Raw genomic sequence first — 20,133 nt, forward strand, 5'->3', positions numbered from 1 at the left:
TGATTGCAGGATATTAACCACTCTCTGTGTTAAAATTCATCTTAAATAAAGAAATTGGAACCTGATCAGAAAGCTTATTTGGCCAGAAATACCAAGTGTGGAAGCCATTTTTCATGTCAAAATGATATTTGTACATTGATCATTCATTTTAAGCTTCTTTAAGGAAATCAGTGAGAATCCTCTGACATTCTCAGAATGAATTTAGGAATCCCTCCAAAAATGATATCATCTCAGTCTTCTTCACTCAAATGTGGGGGCAAATATGAATCCATCTTGGATGTTAAAAAAAATGAGGTTTGTAGACACAGTGGAGAAGACCTGGCCTCTTTGCACCTTGTGGATGGACAGTAAATACTACATGAAGTGAGTGCAGGAAGTAGGCAGGAGGGAGCTTGCATGGAGAAACTGACGGAAGATAGAGAATAAAATTTCTGTTCCCTATTCATTCATTCATTCAATAGTATTTATTGAGCGCTTACTATGTGCAGAGCACTGTACTAAGTGCTTGGGATGAACAAGTCGGCAACAGATAGAGACAGTCCCTGCCGTTTGACGGGCTTACAGTCTAATCGGGGGAGACGGACAGACAAGAACAATGGCAATAAATAGAGTCAAGGGGAAGAACATCTTGTAAAAACAATGGCAACTAAATAGAATCAAGGTGATGTACAATTCATTAACAAAATAAATAGGGTAATGGAAATATATACAGTTGAGCGGACGAGTACAGTGCTGTGGGGATGGGAAGGGAGAGGTGGAGGAGCAGAGGGAAAAGGGGAAAAAGAGGGTTTAGCTGCGGAGAGGTAAAGGGGGGGTGGCAGAGGGAGTAGAGGGAGAAGAGGAGCTCAGTCTGGGAAGGCCTCATGGAGGAGGTGAGTTTTAAGTAGGGTTTTGAAGAGGGGAAGAGAATCAGTTTGGCGGAGGTGAGGAGGGAGGGCGTTCCAGGACCGCGGGAGGACGTGGCCCAGGGGTCAACGGCGGGATAGGCGAGACCGAGGGACGGTGAGGAGGTGGGCGGCAGAGGAGCAGAGCGTGCGGGGTGGGTGGTAGAAAGAGAGAAAGGAGGAAAGGTAGGAAGGGGCAAGGTGATGTAGAGCCTTGAAGCCTAGAGTGAGGAGTTTTGTTTGGAGCGGAAGTTAATAATGTTGGTATTTGTTAAGCGCTTACTATGTGCAGAGCACTGTTCTAAGCGCTGGGGTAGACACAGGGGAATCAGGTTGTCCCACGTGGGGCTCACAGTCTTAATCCCCATTTTACAGATGAGGGAACTGAGGCACAGAGAAGTTAAGTGACTTGCCCACAGTCACTCAGCTGACAAGTGGCAGAGCTGGGATTCGAACTCATGAGCCCTGACTCCAAAGCCCGTGCTCTTTCCACTGCGCCACGCTGCTTCTCTGAAGTTGATAGGCAACCACTGGAGTTGTTTAAGAAGGGGAGTGACATGCCCAGATCGTTTCTGCAGGAAGATGAGCCGGACAGCGGAGGGAAGAATAGACTGGAGCGGGGCGAGAGAGGAGGAAGGGAGGTCAGAGAGAAGGCTGACACAGTAGTCTAGCCAGGATATAACGAGAGCCTGTAGCAGTAAGGTAGCCGTTTGGGTGGAGAGGAAAGGGCGGATCTTGGCGATATTGTAGAGGTGAAACCGGCAGGTCTTGGTAACGGATAGGATGTGTGGGGTGAACGAGACAGACGAGTCAAGGATGACACCGAGATTGCGGGCCTGAGAGATGGGAAGGATGGTCGTGCCATCCACGGTGACATCCACGGTGATAGGTAACGGACAATATTAGGAAATGTACTGCAATTAGGAGAGCAGAAAAGAAAGCTTAAAGCCAAGTAATGTTCAGTATCAGTATTAGGAAGGATCACTGGTTTTGAGGGAGACATAGAAAGCCTGGATTAGAAACTCGAGATGCAGAGAGGCCTAGTGGACAGAGCATGGTCCTGAGAATCAGAACTTGGGTTCTAATCCCAGCTCCACCACTTGTCTGCTGGGTAATCTTGGACAAATTATTCAACTTCTCCGTGCCTGTTACCTAATCTGTATTAATAATAGTAATAATTATGGTACTTGTTAAGCACTTGCTATATGCCGAACACTGTTCTAAGTGCTGGGGTAGATATAAATTAATCAGGTTAGTCACAGTCCCTGTCCCACATGGAGCTCACACTCTTAATTCCCATTTACAGGTGAAGGAACTGAGGCACAGAGAAGTGAAGTGATTTGCCCAAGGTCACAAAGCAGACAAGTGGCCAAGCTGGGATTAGAACCCAGGTCCTTCTGACTTCCAGGCCCATGCTCTATCCCCTAAGCCATACTGCTTAATGGGGATTAGGACTGTGAGTCCCCTCTGGGATATGGACTTTCTCCAACTTGAGTATATTGTATTAGCTTCCCAGCCCATAGTACAGTACATGGCACATAGTAAATGTTTAGTAAATACCATAAAAAAGATCAATCAATAAATCAGTGGTATTTGTTGGGAATTCATTGAATGCATATCACTGGGAGAGTACAATACAACAGAATTGGTTAGCACCGTCCGTAATACCAGGAGCTTACCATCCGTAGGGAGAAACTGACATAAAATAGGTATGTACATGAGTGCTATCAGTCTGGCGTGGGGGTGGTGCTGAATATAAAGTGCTTAAGTAGTATAGATCTAAGTGTGACCTAATGGATAGAGGATAGGATCTGGAGGTCAGAAGGAGCTAGGTTCTATTTTGGTTCAGCCACTCATCTGCTGTGTGACTTTGGACAAGTCCTTAACTTCTCTTTGCCTCAGTAACCTTATCTTTAAAATAGGGATTAAGACTATGAGACCTATATGGGATAAGGACTGTGTCCAATCTGATTAGCTTAGTACAGTGCCTGGAACATAGTAAGTGCTTGAACGCATAAGGGAGAGGAACTAAAGGTGATGAACGAAGAGTCAGGGAAGGCCTCTTGTAGTTTAAATGATTTCAGTAAGTCTTTGAAGGTGGGGAGAGTGATGGTCTGTCATATGTGAAGGGGGAGGGAGTTCCAGTCTACAGGGAGGACATGGAAAGGCATCAGTGGTGAGAAAGTAAGGACAGAGGTAAAGTGAGTAGGTTGGCAATTGAGGAATGAAGATATGAATTGAACGGTTTGGGGAAAAATTAATTCAGGAAGCAGAGTGAACTGAGAACTGGAGTTGGGAGAGAAAGAAGGCTGATGCAGTAGTCAAGGCAGAGAATATCTTTCCAGCCAAACAATATCCTTTCCCTGTCTTTCCCACAACTGTAGTCTATAGCACTATCTTCCCTGTTTCACTAGTCTGTAACCTTGACATTATCCTCAATTCATCTCTTTCATTCATCCAACATATTCAATCAGTTCTACCTTCACAACATTGTTAAAATCTGATCTTTCCTCTACATCCAAACTCCTACTCTGCTGATCAAAACACTTATTATATGTCACCTTGACTACTGCATCAGCCTTCTGACTGATCCCCCATCTCCTGACCAGGACGAAGTAGCTACTGGTATAAGCTCTTTAAGCAAAACAATATTCAGTGCAAGCCAGGGAATTCTGAAAACTCTGTTGATGCAAGTAAGAAACATAGTTCTTAGAAGCCTTAATTAGCTTTGATGTAAAGTCTGAATTGAACAGCAAGGGACTGAGAGGCTTGATATTTGCTTATTCAAAAAGATTATGCTCATATCCTGCCATGCTAATGATAGCAATGCTTTGGTTATAACCCTGAACCTAGGCAGCAGTTTCCATATCTTGCCAGCAAAATTGTAGGTCTTCTGTGAATCTGATCTCTTACTGTCTTTGAAAGTCTCTGTTTCAGAGAACTCGTTAAAACTCTAGGCATGAGCATAAAACTGCTGCAAACTATTTCACATAAACCAATTTATCTGAATCTTCCCGAAATCTCCAGGCTTCAAATCAGGGAAGATCTTTGCCTCCCCACACTTATTCTCATTAATGAAAGGTTGTGGATGAAATTCCATTTGACATAATGAAAATATGCCCATAAAGTTGTCTAATCCTGGTGTTAGAAGAAATGGATAATCTGATTTTTCAATTGCTTTTAATTTATCCAGGACACCCATTAATTCTCTCATAAGAAGAGGAGGATAAAGAGTAAATCAGAAGTGGTCAAGCCTCATGAATACAAACGTCCAAACAAAAACACAATAAGATTGACAATTGTATATGAGAAATACTTCCTTTAACTGGATTAGCAAGCAGGAATTCTGGAGGTGGTGGGGAAGCAAGAGTCAGAGAGCAGTCATTCTTGGGAGAAGGGGGTGGGAGGAGTGAGGGGTGATGACAAGCCAGAGATGGTGGAAGTAGGGATGGATGCTCCATCCCTCCCTAGCCATGTCCCCTGTGGATAGAGGTACTACTTTTGCCAAAAGAACTGGAGCAGCAACATACTGTAGCCCATCATTGTGGTGGGAAAATAATAAATAATAAACTATGAGCCATGTAGCAGCATGGCTTAGTGGAAAGAGCCCAGGCTTGGGAGTCAGAGATCATGGATTTTATCCCAGCTCTACTGCTTCTCAGCTGTGTGACATTGGGCAAGTCACTTAACTTCACTGTGCCTCAGTTACCTCATATGTAAAATGGGGATGAAGACTGTGAGCCCTCCGTAGGACAACCTGATTACCTTGTATCCACCCCTGTGCTTAGAACAGTGATTGGCACATAGAAAGCACTTAACAAATACCAACATTATAATTATTATTATTATAAAACCCACAGATGACATATGAGCCATAGTTTGGCTACTGCCTGTATTTTTGTTGGCCTTTTCTTACGCATCTGATATCAACACCCTTTAGCCCTTATTTTTTGAATGTGAACCTTTATTCGTTCATTCATTCATTCATTCAATAGTATTTATTGAGCGCTTACTATGTGCGGAGCACTGTACTAAGCGCTTGGGATGAACAAGTCGGCAACAGATAGAGACAGTCCCTGCCGTTTGACGGGCTTACGGTCTAATCGGGGGAGACGGACAGACGAGAACAATGGCAATAAATAGAGTCAAGGGGAAGAACATCTCGTCAAAACAATGGCAACTAAATGGAATCGAGGCGATGTACAATTCATTAACAAAATAAATAGGGTAACGAAAATATATACAGTTGAGCGGACGAGTACAGTGCTGTGGGGATGGGAAGGGAGAGGTGGAGGAGCAGAGGGAAAAGGGGAAAATGAGGCTTTAGCTGTGGAGAGGTGAAGGGGGGATGGCAGAGGGAGTAGAGGGGGAAGAGGAGCTCAGTCTGGGAACGCCTCTTGGAGGAGGTGATTTTTAAGTGGGGTTTTGAAGAGGGAAAGAGAATCAGTTTGGCGGAGGTGAGGAGGGAGGGCATTCCGGGACCGCGGGAGGACGTGACCCAGGGGTCGACGGTGGGATAGGCGAGACCAAGGGACGGTGAGGAGGTGGGCGGTAGAGGAGCGGAGCGTGCGGGGTGGGCGGTAGAAAGAGAGAAAGGAGGAGAGGTAGGAAGGGGCAAGGTGATGGAGAGTGAGGAGTTTTTGTTCGGAGCGGAGGTCGATAGGCAACCACTGGAGTTGTTTAAGAAGGGGAGTGACATGCCCAGATTGTTTCTGCAGGAAGATGAGCCGGGCAGCGGAGTGAAGAATAGACTGGAGCGGGGCGAGAGAGGAGGAAGGGAGGTCAGAGAGAAGGCTGACACAGTAGTCTAGCCGGGATATAACGAGAGCCCGTAACAGTAAGGTAGCCGTTTGGGTGGAGAGGAAAGGGCGGATCTTGGCGATATTGTAGAGGTGAAACCGGCAGGTCTTGGTAACGGATAGGATGTGTGGGGTGAACGAGAGGGACGAGTCAAGGATGACACCGAGATTGCGGGCCTGAGAGACGGGAAGGATGGTCGTGCCATCGACGGTGATAGAGAAGTCTGGGAGAGGACTGGGTTTGGGAGGGAAGATGAGGAGCTCAGTCTTGCTCATGTTGAGTTTTAGGTGGCAGGCCGACATCCAGGTGGAGACGTCCCGGAGGCAGGAGGAGATGCGAGCCCGAAGGGAGGGGGAGAGGACAGGGGTGGAGATGTAGATCTGCGTGTCATCTGCGTAGAGATGGTAGTCAAAGCCGTGAGAGCGGATGAGTTCACCGAGGGAGTGAGTGTAAATGGAGAACAGAAGAGGGCCAAGAACTGACCCTTGAGGAACTCCAACAGTTAAAGGATGGGAGGGGGAGGAGGCTCCAGTGAAGGAGACCGAGAATGATCGGCCAGGGAGCATGTATATAGCAGCTCATCTATGCCTTTCTCTCTAAGTGCTTAGTATAGTGCTCTACCTACAGTAAGTGTTGCTTTGCACACAATAAGTTTCAAATTAACAAATACTATTATACTTGGAATAGTCAACTGGGTGAACAAGTTCTGCTTATTTTACTGCTTAGTATAAGTCTAACATTCCACAAGCTTATTAATAAGAATAAAACATAAAATACAAATGATCAAGACTTCTTTAATCTCCGCTACAGTCTTGGATTTTTTATAGCCTAAATATAATTTATAGCCACTGTTAACAAAACTCATTGTTGTTTCCAGTAAATAAATGGCTGGTAAGGTTGCTAAAAATTCATCTTTAGCTGTTTAAAAAGCACCCTCAATAAATGCACTTCTTGAAAATGCCTATTGTAATCTCATCATAACATACTTCAAAGTGAGGTAATATTTTCAGGGCTATTCAATTTACCAACTCTATGGTAAATAGCCTCTTAATAACCCATCTGGATTTGCTTTTTTAAGAAACTATGGACAGAACATTGTTCTGTGCCCACAAATCTTCACACACCACCACCTCTTTCAGATTTATTTTCCTTATAATTCCCATTTGATTATTTCACCTCCCTATACCAATATTAGATTATTACTACAATAAATTTTCAGGATTATGTTTCAGTCCTCTAGACTGTATGTTATTATCCAGGGAATATATTGCTTAATGCTGTTTTATTGTACTCTCCTTAGTGCTTAATACAGTGCTCTGCACGTAGTAAGCACTCAATAAGCATCTTCCATTGACTGATGATAGTGTCAATTTTCCAACTATTTTAGGTGGATGAATTATTTTTACTTGAATTATTTGGACAAACAGTAGGATAGTTCACATTCACTCATTTCTCCCATCTCAAAATCAAATTCATCAAACAATTCTTTAATCCTTAGGTGCATGTATTAGCATAGAATTGTAGTGGAAGTTCCTAGTCATAGGTAGTTCACTAAAGGAAACTAGAGGCCAAGTTGCGCTCTGGACATTCATCAAATAATTAGATCATGTACAATAATAACATTTTCTAGTTCATTTCCCCTTGGACCACAAACTATTTTATAACAGAGAGCATAAAAGCCACAGTGCCTAGAGCATTGAGTTAATAACTACACATACTGTAAATCTTCTGCTAATGATGCTGATAGTTTGATCCTTCCACATTAAGGGTAAAAACAAACCTTGATATCAAATTTAATGGATTCAAATAAGATACTTCTGTTAAATTTATTATATCATTTGAAAAAAAGTGTCCTTTATACTGTTTTCTGGAAAGATTAGATTAGTTAAAATTGACTAACAACTGAATGAATCAAAGTGTATGTTAAAATGAATGAAATGATTATTGACAGATGTGAATTTGCTAAAATTTATATTATAAAATGTATAATAGTTCCCTTCAGGTTATAGCATTGTTTGGATTCCTCTGATTACATTTGATTGAAAAAAATGTAATTAAACTTCTTTGGTATTACTCAAGCAAGGCCAATGCTCATTTGTAGAAGCACGTTCTGAACCAACTCTGTCAGTGTTGGTGCTGGATAAAAAATAGGTAAAGATAATTCCACTCACTCTGAATATAATCATGCTTTGACTGTAAACAGATATTTTGAAGTCAGCTTCAGAAGACAAAGGATATTACTTTGATTTACATTGAAGAGAAAATGAGCCAGATATTTTAGATAGTAGCAGGCAACTTTTGAGGAACTAGATGTATGCTTCTAACCCATCAGATACCTTTAATCAACTCAAATGATAAGGCATCCTTTTCCTCAAGGTCTGAAAGGATAGGTGCAGTTTCTAAAATATTAAAAACATAGAACATACACCTATCCATACCCTGACTAATCCCCACTTCAGTCTGCTACACTGAGTGTAGATTAGTTGGGTAAATGAATCCTCGAAGTACATAAGGGGCAGAACTGTTCTGACCAAGTAGAAAGTATAAAGGCATATCTAGGACAACTACTCCACTGAGCAGAACATTTATAACAAAAGTCCATCATTGAATTGTTCCTACTGTCCCAAAAGCAGAGAAGTTGCAAGATTAATTCTTTAAATTGGGGGAACTACAAAATCAAAATGGGAATTCTCTTCCCCGTGCTTCAGTGCCTAATAGGTTTTACAGCTTTTGAAGAACATCCTCAAATCATCTATAATGCAGCACCTCAAATCTGATTCTCTGAGTGGCTGTTTCCAGGAGACAACTTCTACCCTATCAATAGTCCGGGGTAAAATATTATATTGAAGTTGAAGTTTTATTACTCACATTAAAATTTTAATCATAGAGATTTGACTTATCTTTCAGGATTACTGCTATCGTAGCCAACTCCCAAGACATACACTTAGAGCAGTAGCTATTCAAATCTTGATCTCTGCAATGTCGACTCTCATCCCTGGGCATTAATATTCTATAGCCTCTGAGCTGAGTACTAAAATTAATGTATCAATCCAAGATAAATTAACTTGTGTTTGTTGACTGTTATTAAAGAACCACTTTTACAGTAAGCATCAGGAATATTATATGGTTGAAAGTACCTTACAAAGTGGTGAATATTGTCATTTACTTAGTTGTACTGTTAAGTTTGCATTGCTGTATTTTCTGAAAAGAAATAGAACAATGCAAGAAAACTGTCAGTAGAATATGAATCTGGAATATCTGTAAACTGGTTTAGCTCCAATCCAAATGAGTATGAGGGATCAAGAGATGAGATACAGTACATAGAGAAAGGTTTTTGCAGATAATAGATTTGTGCAAATAAATATTTGCAAAATGAGTTCTTAATTCCTGAGTTTAATATATCCACTGGTTTAATGGATAAATTACAGATGTGGAGCAATTTCCCTATGTTTGGTTTCAAATGAAATCCTGTTAAGGAAAGGATGCCTTCAATTTATATGCCATTCAACCATCCCATTTATACGCCATTATGAACTGTCTTTTTCCAAAGCATTTTATGATAACAGTAATGTCAGACTAAAGGAAGAGGCTTACCACTGAGAACTATTGTAACACATATAGTCTTTTAATTTATGTTCTAGCCTGTAATAGAGGCTAGAATTGATTGATTTATTGGTTGATCTGAAGCTCAAAAAGTTCAATCACATTTTTTGAGCAGTACTCTGTACAGGGGACTGTACTAAACACTGGGGAGAAAGCAATATAAGGGAGTTGGTAAACATGTTCCCTGCCACGAGCTTACAGTCTAGAGATGAAAAGTGTTATGTAAATTCCAGCATTATTCTCATTATTATCTATATAAAATTAGTTTTTATGCAGTCACAAAATTCAGTGATGTAATTTATAGGGAAAAGAAAAATCCACTGTTTTGTATTGAAAGGTGAGGTGCTTCTACAGTCCTGTAGATTGAGCATCATAATTCATTCCTGGATGCCCATAATGAAAAATGATATAAATGAGTTCAGAGAAGACTTTTGATTGCATCAAGTTTTCATTATAATAATTTAATTGTATTTGTTAAGTGCTTACTATGTGAAAGGCACTGTACAAAGTGGAGCGGATACAGGATAAACAGCTTGTGTCTGACATAAGGCTCGACTCTTAATCCCCATTTTACGGATTGATCTGTGAATGGTATTTATTGAGTGCTTACTATGTGCAGAGCAGTGTTCAAAATGCTTAGGTGAGTCTGATACAACAGAATTAGCGGAGACATTCCCTAGAGGTTGAGCTTACAGTCTACAGGAGTCTACAGTCAGAGATGAGATAACTGAGGTTCAGAGAAGTTAAGGTCATGCAGTATACAAGTGGTGAAGTGGGATTAGAACTCAGGTTCTCTGAATCCCAGGCCCATGCTCTTCCCACTAGGCCATAGTGCTCCTCTTGTATTTGAAACTGTAAAACTTATATTAGGTAATGACCACTGTTAATGGACACACACACACACACACACACACACACACACACACCCTTCTTTTAAAACTCATACTGCTAAGCAGGAATCTGAATTGAATTTTCATATTCTGAGTTCTGAGTTTGACCAAAATTCTCAAAGAACTCTCACTACATTATTTGGGGGACTAAATCATGGTAATTTATTCATTAAATTTCTGTTATACTTTTTCCTATAATCCAGATTTTAAGATGCTTCATTCATTCAATCTTATTTATTGAGCATTTACTGTGTGCCAAGCACTTTACTAAGCACTGGGGAGAGTACAATAATACAACAAAGAGATACATTCCTGTCCACAACAAGCTCATTGTTTAGAGGGGGAGGTGCTTACTGTGTTGTGATTACCTCTTTATTTTGTGAATGGAAGTTGGACAAGAAACCTAAATTTCACTGTGGGGGCTGGGTTTTATAGCCAACAGTAACATCAAAAGTGGAAAACAGCCTTCTCTGGTGGAGCTTCCTGGAGGGTTTTCTTTGAAAGAGGATCATAAGAGTGACCTGGAGGGACAGATGGTTGCATATTTGCAGGAAAAAGTAAAGTAAAATGCACCAGCAGGGAGTCCTTTGAGTGTCTGTGTTAGCAAGGGAATTCTCATCAGCAGCATGCAGACTCCCAGCTGTAGTTAATGACAATATGAGCCTCTAATATGATTCCTTTAGGTAATCCAGTTTTTGTTCATTTTTTAATAAGTATACTGAATTGTTTTGTGCTTATTTTGAGGTGTTTTGATGAAAATGATCTCATACTTTTAAATCTGGAAAGAAGATTTCCAAGCCAATACTGAATGCCTAAATGGAAGAACAGAAGCTCGTACCACAACATTATGGAGGAACACTAAGATATTGCCAAATCACATCAGTTGGTCATAGGTATTTATTGAGCACCTACTTTGATGGCAAGCACATGTACATGTAGTGGTTCTTAAAGGGAATTAAAAATATTACATTATATGGTGATTCATTAGTAAGTGATCCAGGTCAGGGAAAGAAACACAGAGCTCTCAAGCATTGAAAGTCATGTTAAAATACATACTTCTCATACTAATATGAAACACTTGAAATACATGAAGTCAGGGGCACAGGAGGGGAGACAGTAGTGAGGAGAGATTAATTATGCAGCTAGCTTGGGAAGGGCCTTTAGGTAGAAAGTAAATATGTTCAGGGAATGATTTGTGTCTCTAAACCTAAAAGTTATCATTGGCAATACTAGTCAGATAGTGAAGAAATGTAATAATGACTTTCTTTTTTAAAACGCAGTTACTAAATCATTAATCAGAGACTATCCTAGTTGGTGCAACATTCGACTGGGTTCATGCATGCAAAGTGAAATGCAGGGTTCACTCAATTATCTAGCATTTTAAAAATCCAAAATCCCGCTAAAGAAGACAAATACATTTTATTGATAGAATTGTCTAAATTAAGCAGACTTCACTGCTCCCCTTTCTACTTGAGACAGCCACATTGACAGTGATGTTTCCATTCCAATTTGTGGCCTTAGTTTTAATAGGGAAGTCAGTGGATCAGGTCTATTCCACACAAAGTAAATTGGGTTCTGATTGGTTCCCAGGCCTAAACCTCCCACCCATTATGAATTATCTATGTTGTCCATACTTTCCAAAATCATAGACTAGTTACTCTGCTGCCGCACTTCCATCTGGAAAAAACAAACTACACTGGCACTTTGAAAAATACTCTGAATGAGTTCTATCTGGTACTTATTGGCCATTGAACTTCCAATTTACATTCGATCCAACAAAAGAAGGATTGATAACTGGCAAAGCCTGGCATACCCTTTCAGTAACCCCAGCATCCCTAAGTAGGTTTGGAAGGGAGACTAGTAGTCTCTGCCCTCACTAATAGGATAATTGCATCCATTTAGCACATATGCTGCTAAGGTAAACTTGGAGGATAAAGCTTGCCCCATATAGCTTCACGGTGAAAATAGAATTGTTCATCTAAGAAAAATATGATTACCTAGTTTAGACCCAACCTTTGTTCAGTGAAGTCTATATAACAATAAGGCATTTTAGAACCTGAGACTAAGTGACTTAAAAATGTCTTTATTTAGAAATATATGGATGAGAGCCCAAAGAGACCATGGAACTCCAATCTTCAATCTCCCCTCTTTCCCTGTGACCAATCTTTCTGGTTCTTTTGTAATAATTATTGTACTTGTAAAGCCCTTTATATGTGTCAAAGCATTCTTCTAAGGACTGGAATAAATACATAATAATCAGGCCAGATATAGTCCCCATCCCTCACAGGGCTCAGAGTCCAAGAAGACAGGTATTTTTTTTGTATTTTACAGTAGAGGAAATTTAGCCACAGAATGGTTACCTGATTTACCTAAATCACCAAGTTATTGGCAGTCAGAGCTAGGACCAGAACCTGAGTCTCAACCCCTAGGCCCATTCATACTCAGCCCATTAGATCACATTACCTCTCATATTTACATTATATTTGAAATCGCCTGATGTAAAATAACGAAGTTGTAGAAGGAAGAATGGGATGTGGAAAATATTCACAAATTCAAGAAGAATTTGGATACATTAATAACTACAGTTTTATTACAAAGGAGAAAAACTAGGGCTACTAAAGGGCTGACTTATAAAAGTTACAACGGTTTACCACTTAGAATCAGGGGTAATATATCTATTTGAATAAAACTTGTGGACACCAATACTAAAATGGATTAACTGAGAATTGGACTACTGTTGCATGGAGTGAATCTCCAAGCATCAGTTTCTGCCATATCCCCACCCAACCTAAACCATTTCAAAAGACGTAAACAAATACATCAAGCCATCAATTTTATCCTTATACATTTTCTATTCTACCCATGGCTAATCCATATTGTCATGTTATGCGATGTAATAGTAAGACTTTCTGAATGTTTGGCATTGGTATAGTTCTTTACATTTGCACAGAGGTCCCTTGTAATTTGTATAATGATATAGAATTAGTGCCACATTATATATTCTTTTGTCATATCAAAAGAAATAACCAGATTCTGAATTGTATTTTATATGCTACTTTGATATTTTTCTTGCAAGATGCTTTCTCATTTTTCTTCTACCTTGCCTCCTGGGTTTCAAAAAATATGAATGACAATCTATCGTCCTCTATAATTGGAAAAGTTTTGTTCTTTGAGAATTAGAATTCAAGGTCTCTTTTCAAGAAGAAAATTGTGTCCACAAAAATATTTATGTGTATGTTAGGAGTAAATTTGACTACTTTTAACATTTTAGTGAAGTCTACAACAACAAAGTGTAGATTTAAGGCCAGTACCCAAATAATTCAGTAATAAAGGGATGAATGATAATGATAATGTTATTTGTTAAGCGCTTACTATGTGCAGAGCACTGGGGTAGATACAGTGGAATAAGGTTCTTCCACATGGGGCTCACAGTTAATCCCCATTTTGCAGATGAGGTAACTGAGGCACAGAGAAGTTAAGTGACTTGCCCACAGTCACACAGCTGACAAGTGGCAGAGCCGGGATTCAAACCCATGACCTCTGACTCCAAAGCCCATGCTCTTTCCACTGAGCCACTCTGCTTCTCTCACCCTGAAATTATCAGATAATTTAGAGGTTCTTTTTTTTTCTATTTGTGTGACCCAAACAATTTAACCCAATGCTTCTCTTCTAGTGCAGGCCAGCTTAATAAAAAAAAAACCCAAACCAAAAAAATAAATAAAATAGTGCAAAAAAGGACCAGATCCCTTTGAACTCTTTCCAGCCTAAAATTGTTTTCAAGCTCTTTTCCCATTATCACACTGAGAAAGATATCTGACCTTATGGCAACAAGTTTAAACCCTGAACTTGAATCAACACTGTAGTAAAGCAAAAGACTAACTACCTTCCTATTTGGGAATTTTTTTTTCCAATGAAATTTTCAGGATAAGTCCTGTATTATAATCATGATTTCACATAAAGCAAGCCTGATGCTGTAATAGTAATATAATATAATACTATTATAGCATAATACTATTATAGCATAGTATCATATATTACTACTATATAAATATTATATATTTATTAAGAGAAGCAGCATGGCTCAATGGAAAGAGCCCGGGCTTGGGAGTGAGAGGTCATGGATTTGAATCCCGGCTCTGCCACTTTTCAGCTGTGTGACTGTGGGCAGTCATTTAACTTCTCTGTGCCTCAGTTACCTCATCTGTAAAATGGGAATTTACTGTGAGCCTCACTTGGGACAACCTGATTACCCTGTATCTACTCCAGCGCTTAGCACAGTGCTCTGCACATAGTAAGCACTTAACAAAACCAACATTATTATTATTGTATATAGTAATATTCTATAAGATATAGTATTGTGTAATATAAGCTATAGGTGGGCTTTGAAGATCCCACCAACTGTATGCAGAGGCACACACTAGAATTTCCCCATGAAAATCTAGCCCATGAATCCTGATGCCAGCACACCAGCCTTATCTACAGCATATAACATGTAGGCTTCGCTACTATCCCCCTTCTTCTTCACATTTCAGATCTCTCAGCCAACTTTCTGCCAGCTAGTAAGATAATCTTAATAGTCCAGGAAGACCAGCAGAAGCCTTGGATGATGGGAGAAAAGGCAAAACCACAAACACAACAAAGTATGCAGTTTATGGGGGAAGTCAGTAAACACAAAGGGGTAAATTCTAAAATGGACCTGATGGCTTTGGGTATTTTACATACCCAACACTCTCAACTTGCAAGTGAAGATCTTTGTGCTGTATCATGAAACATGAATTGCAGAGAACCATAACTCTAGTTGCCTCATAAATTCTGATATCATTCCAATACAGTAATTGATATGTAGTTTATCAGGTTTTATCACATCACCACCTTCTACCAGCAGTTTTTATTTGACTCCCTCATTACTGCCTGGGTGGCCTCAGGGTTTTCTCTAGAAGACAGGCAGTCCAGCAGCAGGCTATTGAGAGAAAGGAAGATCTGCCAGCATTTCGTGCGTGACATGACATTCCTGCAGATGCTCAGAACCACAGGGCATCGATAACAGACAATGTCTTATTGTTGATTTACAGAGAGAATACTAGTGATCAATCCTTCTTTCATTTGGTTGTAAATAAATCTGAAACTAGAATGACATGCAGCAGGTGTTATCTGTTCATATTCTCTTTTCGTAGCTGATGTAGACATGTTGAGAGTATCTTATTTCTACCTTAATCTATAATAATGACATGGAAGAGCTGATTGTTTAGTGGATCACTTTGTCATATGAACAATAGGGTACAAACAGTGTAGAGATAATGCAATCACAGAAATCAAATGGGCCAATATACTTCTTCTAAATTGAATAGCCCCATGTGTGTGTGTCAGTTGATCTCTCTTATCTGCTTACTGAAAACTCTGCTGGCTGCAGAACTGTATTTTTAAGACCTGTGTGTCCTCAGGTTCAAATAAGTGGAGATATCATAAAGTAAACTCTCGCTTCAGGCACCTTATAAGGGAAAACAATTAGGTTTTCTCTCAAAATCATCATATCAGTCTCTAAATTTTTACAAATGGTGTTTCCAATCTTTACAAGTTGAATTATGAACCCTGCGAACCATGGATGGCAGATAAGTCTTACGTCTTGTTTCCCCAATAGAGATTGTATTTTCTAAAATACTTCAAATGTCTGTTTTACATATAGTCAAACAAGAGAAAAGCATGGGGGTGTTTCTCTATCATTGCAAATTATTGCTTCTGACTTTAGTACCTCGATTTAAATTGTGCGCCGCAGGTGGGACGTGGACTATGTGCAACCAGATCGATTTATATCTACCCTGCGCTTAGAACAGCGCTTGAAACATAGTAAGTGCTTCACAAATGTCATTTTAAAAAAAAGCTCTTTGACAAGTCTTCTGCACTACCCCACTAAGATTCTAATCTTTGTGGCAGATAATAAAAAAATTCCCCAAAGAAGATTTTTTCCTTATTCTGAACTATATGCATAACTCCTTAAGGAAGTGACTTGAAAAAACTTCCCATCCAAAGATAGATTTTGTATTGTAGTTCATGTGTCACTAAGTTGGGAGACAGTGGGGCTTTCTTGGGCTGGAAAATGAGAGGTCAAGAGACTGGCCCAGAAGCCATCTTGAATACTTTCTCATCATTAGCACACCATTGCTTCATTTGTCGAAATACTAAATTTTCCCACCACAATTAAAAGAGGCAATTTAGGGACAAACCACGGAAGTCTAATCCTGTCCAATTGGATTGAGAAAAGAGATTCAGTGGCTCTCCTACTGGGAGGGGCACAGAAAAAAGCAAGAGGTGAGAGGATGGGCAGCCACTCCAGGACCTGTGTCTCTTCCTTAGATTTTGATTGTCTCTTCGACAGATTTTGATCTTCAATTCTAAGGAAAGGTGAGGATCGACACCAAGAGCGGTGTTATCTCACCGGGGCAAAGAGTGTTTTCAGACAGAATAGCAACAGAAAGGTCGATTATTCACCAACGAAGTCTTCCCGGCAGAGGCCTCCACCTCTAATTAGGAGGGTGTTAATAATAATGATGGCATTTGTTGAGCGCTTACTATGTGCAAAGCGCCAAAGCACTCTTCTAAGCGCTGGGTGAGAGCTCCTAGTAAAGAGGGGGCTGGGGATTCAAAAGGACCCTCCCTCTGCCTCGAAAGTCCCACGGGCCCGCAGAGCGCTTCTGCACGGGGCCCAGCCAGGTGGTCGGTCCTTTTCTCCCGCGTGATGCCCCTCTCTCCTACTGTGTCCTCCGGGGTGGGAAGAGATGGGGCTTAGCACAATGCTCTGCACATGGGGAGCGTTGAAGAAATAATAGTGAATGAATGAATGGGGTTGCGGAGAGAAAAGCGGAGACCCCCTCCCCCCTCCATCATCTCCCCTCCATCCTCCCTCTGTTCCCACGCTCCCCGACTCCCTCTCCGTCCACCCGGCTCCGCCGCCCCCGCTCCTCTTCCCAGGACAACCTGCCGGCCGCCTCGGCTTCCCTCTTCTCCCCCTTCCCTGCAGAGATCCCGGGAGCCTCCCGGGAGGCCGCTTCCAAAATGGCAGCGCCAGGAGAGGGTCTGCAGAGCGTCTGGGCTCTCCAAGGAGAAGGAGGCGCGGGTCGATGGCCGGCCGAGGGGGCGGGGCAGCAGGGCCCGGCACCTCCTAAGCGCCCATCGTAAGAACCCCATCGTTATTAGTAGCCTTAGTAGCCTCCCACCCCCCCGGCCCTTCCCTCCCGCATTCCCTCTTATCCATCTCCGGCCCCGCATCTCCCGAGCGTGGCAGCCGCGGGCTTTGCGCTGGCCCTTGCCCTGGGCTAAGCGCTCGACGCCTGGGGCCCCGCACCGTCCCCTCCTCCCCGGCCCGGCCGGTCCTGGGAGCCGGGCGCTGTCCGCGGTGCTGACCCGGCTCCCCGACCCCAAGCCTCCAGGCCCGGGGAAATCCCACTCCGGCGTCCGGCTCCGGGGCAGGGTCTTCCCTGGATCCCGGACCCGGCTCCCGGACCTCTCCCTAGGATCCGCTCCACACCACCGTCCAACACCCCTCCCCCCCCCCCTTCCCGCTTAGACGCGGCCTCCAATCACAGGGTGTCCAAGCAAGCAAATTTGGGAGCGCCCCCCGGACGTGAGGGGAAAATGCCAGGACCCCTCTCCTTCTTATCCCATCTGTCCCTCACCAAGACCCCTTTCCTTATCCCATCAGTCCCTCACCAGGATCCCTCTCCTTATCCCCTCACTCCCTCACCAGGACCCCTCTCCTTCTTCAGTCCCTCACCAGGACCCCTCTCCTTCTTATCCCCTCACTCCCTCACCAGGATCCCTCTCCTTCTTCAGTCCCTCACCAGGACCCCTCTCCTTCTTATCCCATCAGTCCCTCACAGGACCCCTCTCCTTATCCCATCACTCCCTCACCAGGACCCCTCTCCTTCTTCAGTCCTTCACCAGGACCCTTCTCCTTCTTCAGTCCCTCACCAGGACGCCTCTCCTTCTTATCCCATCAATCCCTCACAGGACCCCTCTCCTTATCCCATCAGTCCCTCACCAGGACTCATCTCCTTCTTCAGTCCCTCACTAGGACACCTCTCTTATCCCATCAGTCCATCACCAGGACCCCTCTCCTTATCCCATCAGTTCCTCACCAGGACCCCTCTCCTTATCCCATCGGTCCCTCACCAGGACCCCCTCCTTCTTATCCCATCTGTCCCTGACCGAGACCCCTCTCCTTCTTTTTCCATCAGTCCTCCCCTTATCCCTGGCCCCCGGGTACCCCGATGTCCCCCTGCACCAGGACAGAAGCCCAGCATTCCCTTAATCTGCAAAGCCCCACTTCTCCAAGCACAACCTCGGTGCACAACAAACCGTGGTCTTTTCCTACTCCCCCCCCAATCCACCCCCGCCCCCAACCCCCCCATCCACACCCCCCACCCCTTTTCCAGCAAAGAGAAGCAGAAAGCAGCACATCTTACCCCCGGTTGAGCGAGAACAAGATCAGTACCCAGAGCATCATTTTCAGGGACAATGCAGGAGTCGAGAGGGCCGAGCTCCTCGGATTGGGTGCAACTGAAGAACTCATCTTTTTTCTTCTTCTTCTTCTTCTTCTTCTTCTTCTTCTTCTTCTCTTTCTTTGGTCCTGGCGGGCAGATCGCGCTCTTCTTTATGATTGTTATTATTATTATTGGGATTATTTCGGCGGCGCCCCCCCCAACCCCCACCCTAGCGGGTCCCGCCCGTGGGATGATCCATCGCGCCCAGCTGCGGGAATTAATATTCAGGGGGCAGATTTCACATCGGCACAACCCTTGCAGATACAATCAAAACGTCAGCTCAGGCAGCAGGCAGCGGCTTGCAGAGCGCGGGGAGTAATATAATTGAGAAGAAAGAAGGGGGAGAAAAGCTCATGGAGCTAGCCGAGGGGGGTGGGGGGGAGAACCGCACACACCCATCCACACACGCTCCACACCCTGGCACAGGCTCACGAATCCCCCCACCCCCCTGGATCCCTCGGGTTGGGAAAAAAAAAAAAAAAACGGGAAAGCGAATCCCCGGAGCCTCTGCCTGAATGCAGATGAACTCTGAGGTCAAAGTGGAAGCGATGCAAGCCGCTGCAGCACCGAGGAACACAGGCGGGGTGGCATCCGGGGTGCTTTTTGACCTTTGATTACACATAGGAACGGAGGGTCTCCTCGGTGGGAAATTGCTGGAGAGGCTCAGTTTGGTTCTGGAGCTTCAGAAGGAGCGGGGGGAGCGCGCGCGCGCGTGCCCATGCAGCCATCGAGGAGGAGAAGAGTTGGGGGAGGGGAGGCCGTTGCTATGGAACCCGTGGGCGAAGGAGGGATGGGGAGGAAGACGTATTGGTGGAGTCGTATGAATGAGGCGGTGAAGGTTGTGATAGGATTAAGGGATGTGGAGGAATAAGATTTACCCTCCCACCCAGCCTTCTTCCCTTTCCTACCCCTTCTAGTAAAAAAAAAAAAAAAAAGAGGACAGGGACCGGGCGGAGAGTACCGCAGAGAGAGAAGAACAATAGCCACTCAGACCGACGGAGAGAGGGGCAGGGGACCGATCCCGACCTGGGTCCGATGGCTTTAGCCAAGTAAAGGGCTGGAGGACCTCCTATAAGAGGTGGGGGTGGGGATGGATGAGGATGTTGTTTCTATGGACTGCCACTCTAGGCATTGGTTTGGGGTTTCTTTGGTGTGTTTTTTTTAAAAACCACGTTTCATCCCCAAGATGGGTTACCATGGACACGGAAGAGCCAGAGAAGATATCTGATTGTTGAAAAACGTTTCCTATTTCACAGATGGGGAAACCCCACTTAATCATCGGGAAAGGAGTAGGGAAGGAATTGAGAGAGGGAGGATCAGAGGTCTCCGGGCAATCTCCCTTTTACGGCCACTCTTTGGGGAGAGACATAGTGTAGAAGCTTTGGGAAGTGTAAATGATGACAATATGAATGATGAAAT

The 20,133-nt window shown here is 43.1% G+C and overlaps 1 protein-coding gene across 3 annotated transcripts in view; it reads right to left on the reverse strand.

The window, feature by feature from the left end:
- The window catches only part of GABRG2 (gamma-aminobutyric acid type A receptor subunit gamma2), a 95,673-nt gene extending 76,246 nt beyond the window's left edge, over positions 1-19,427 (reverse strand). For 2 of the 3 annotated variants that reach the window (XM_029052221.2, XM_029052223.2), the window contains exon 1: positions 18,637-19,425. In XM_029052221.2, coding sequence (XP_028908054.1) covers positions 18,637-18,743 — 107 coding nt within the window. In that variant the 5' untranslated portion in view covers positions 18,744-19,425. Of the gene's footprint in view, positions 1-18,636 lie in introns of all 3 variants that reach the window. The other variant, XM_029052222.2, reaches the window with a different exon arrangement.
- Positions 19,428-20,133: the final 706 nt, after the last annotated feature.

Source organism: Ornithorhynchus anatinus, chromosome X1, assembly GCF_004115215.2.
Source record: "Ornithorhynchus anatinus isolate Pmale09 chromosome X1, mOrnAna1.pri.v4, whole genome shotgun sequence".
NCBI classification, from domain to species: domain Eukaryota; kingdom Metazoa; phylum Chordata; class Mammalia; order Monotremata; family Ornithorhynchidae; genus Ornithorhynchus; species Ornithorhynchus anatinus.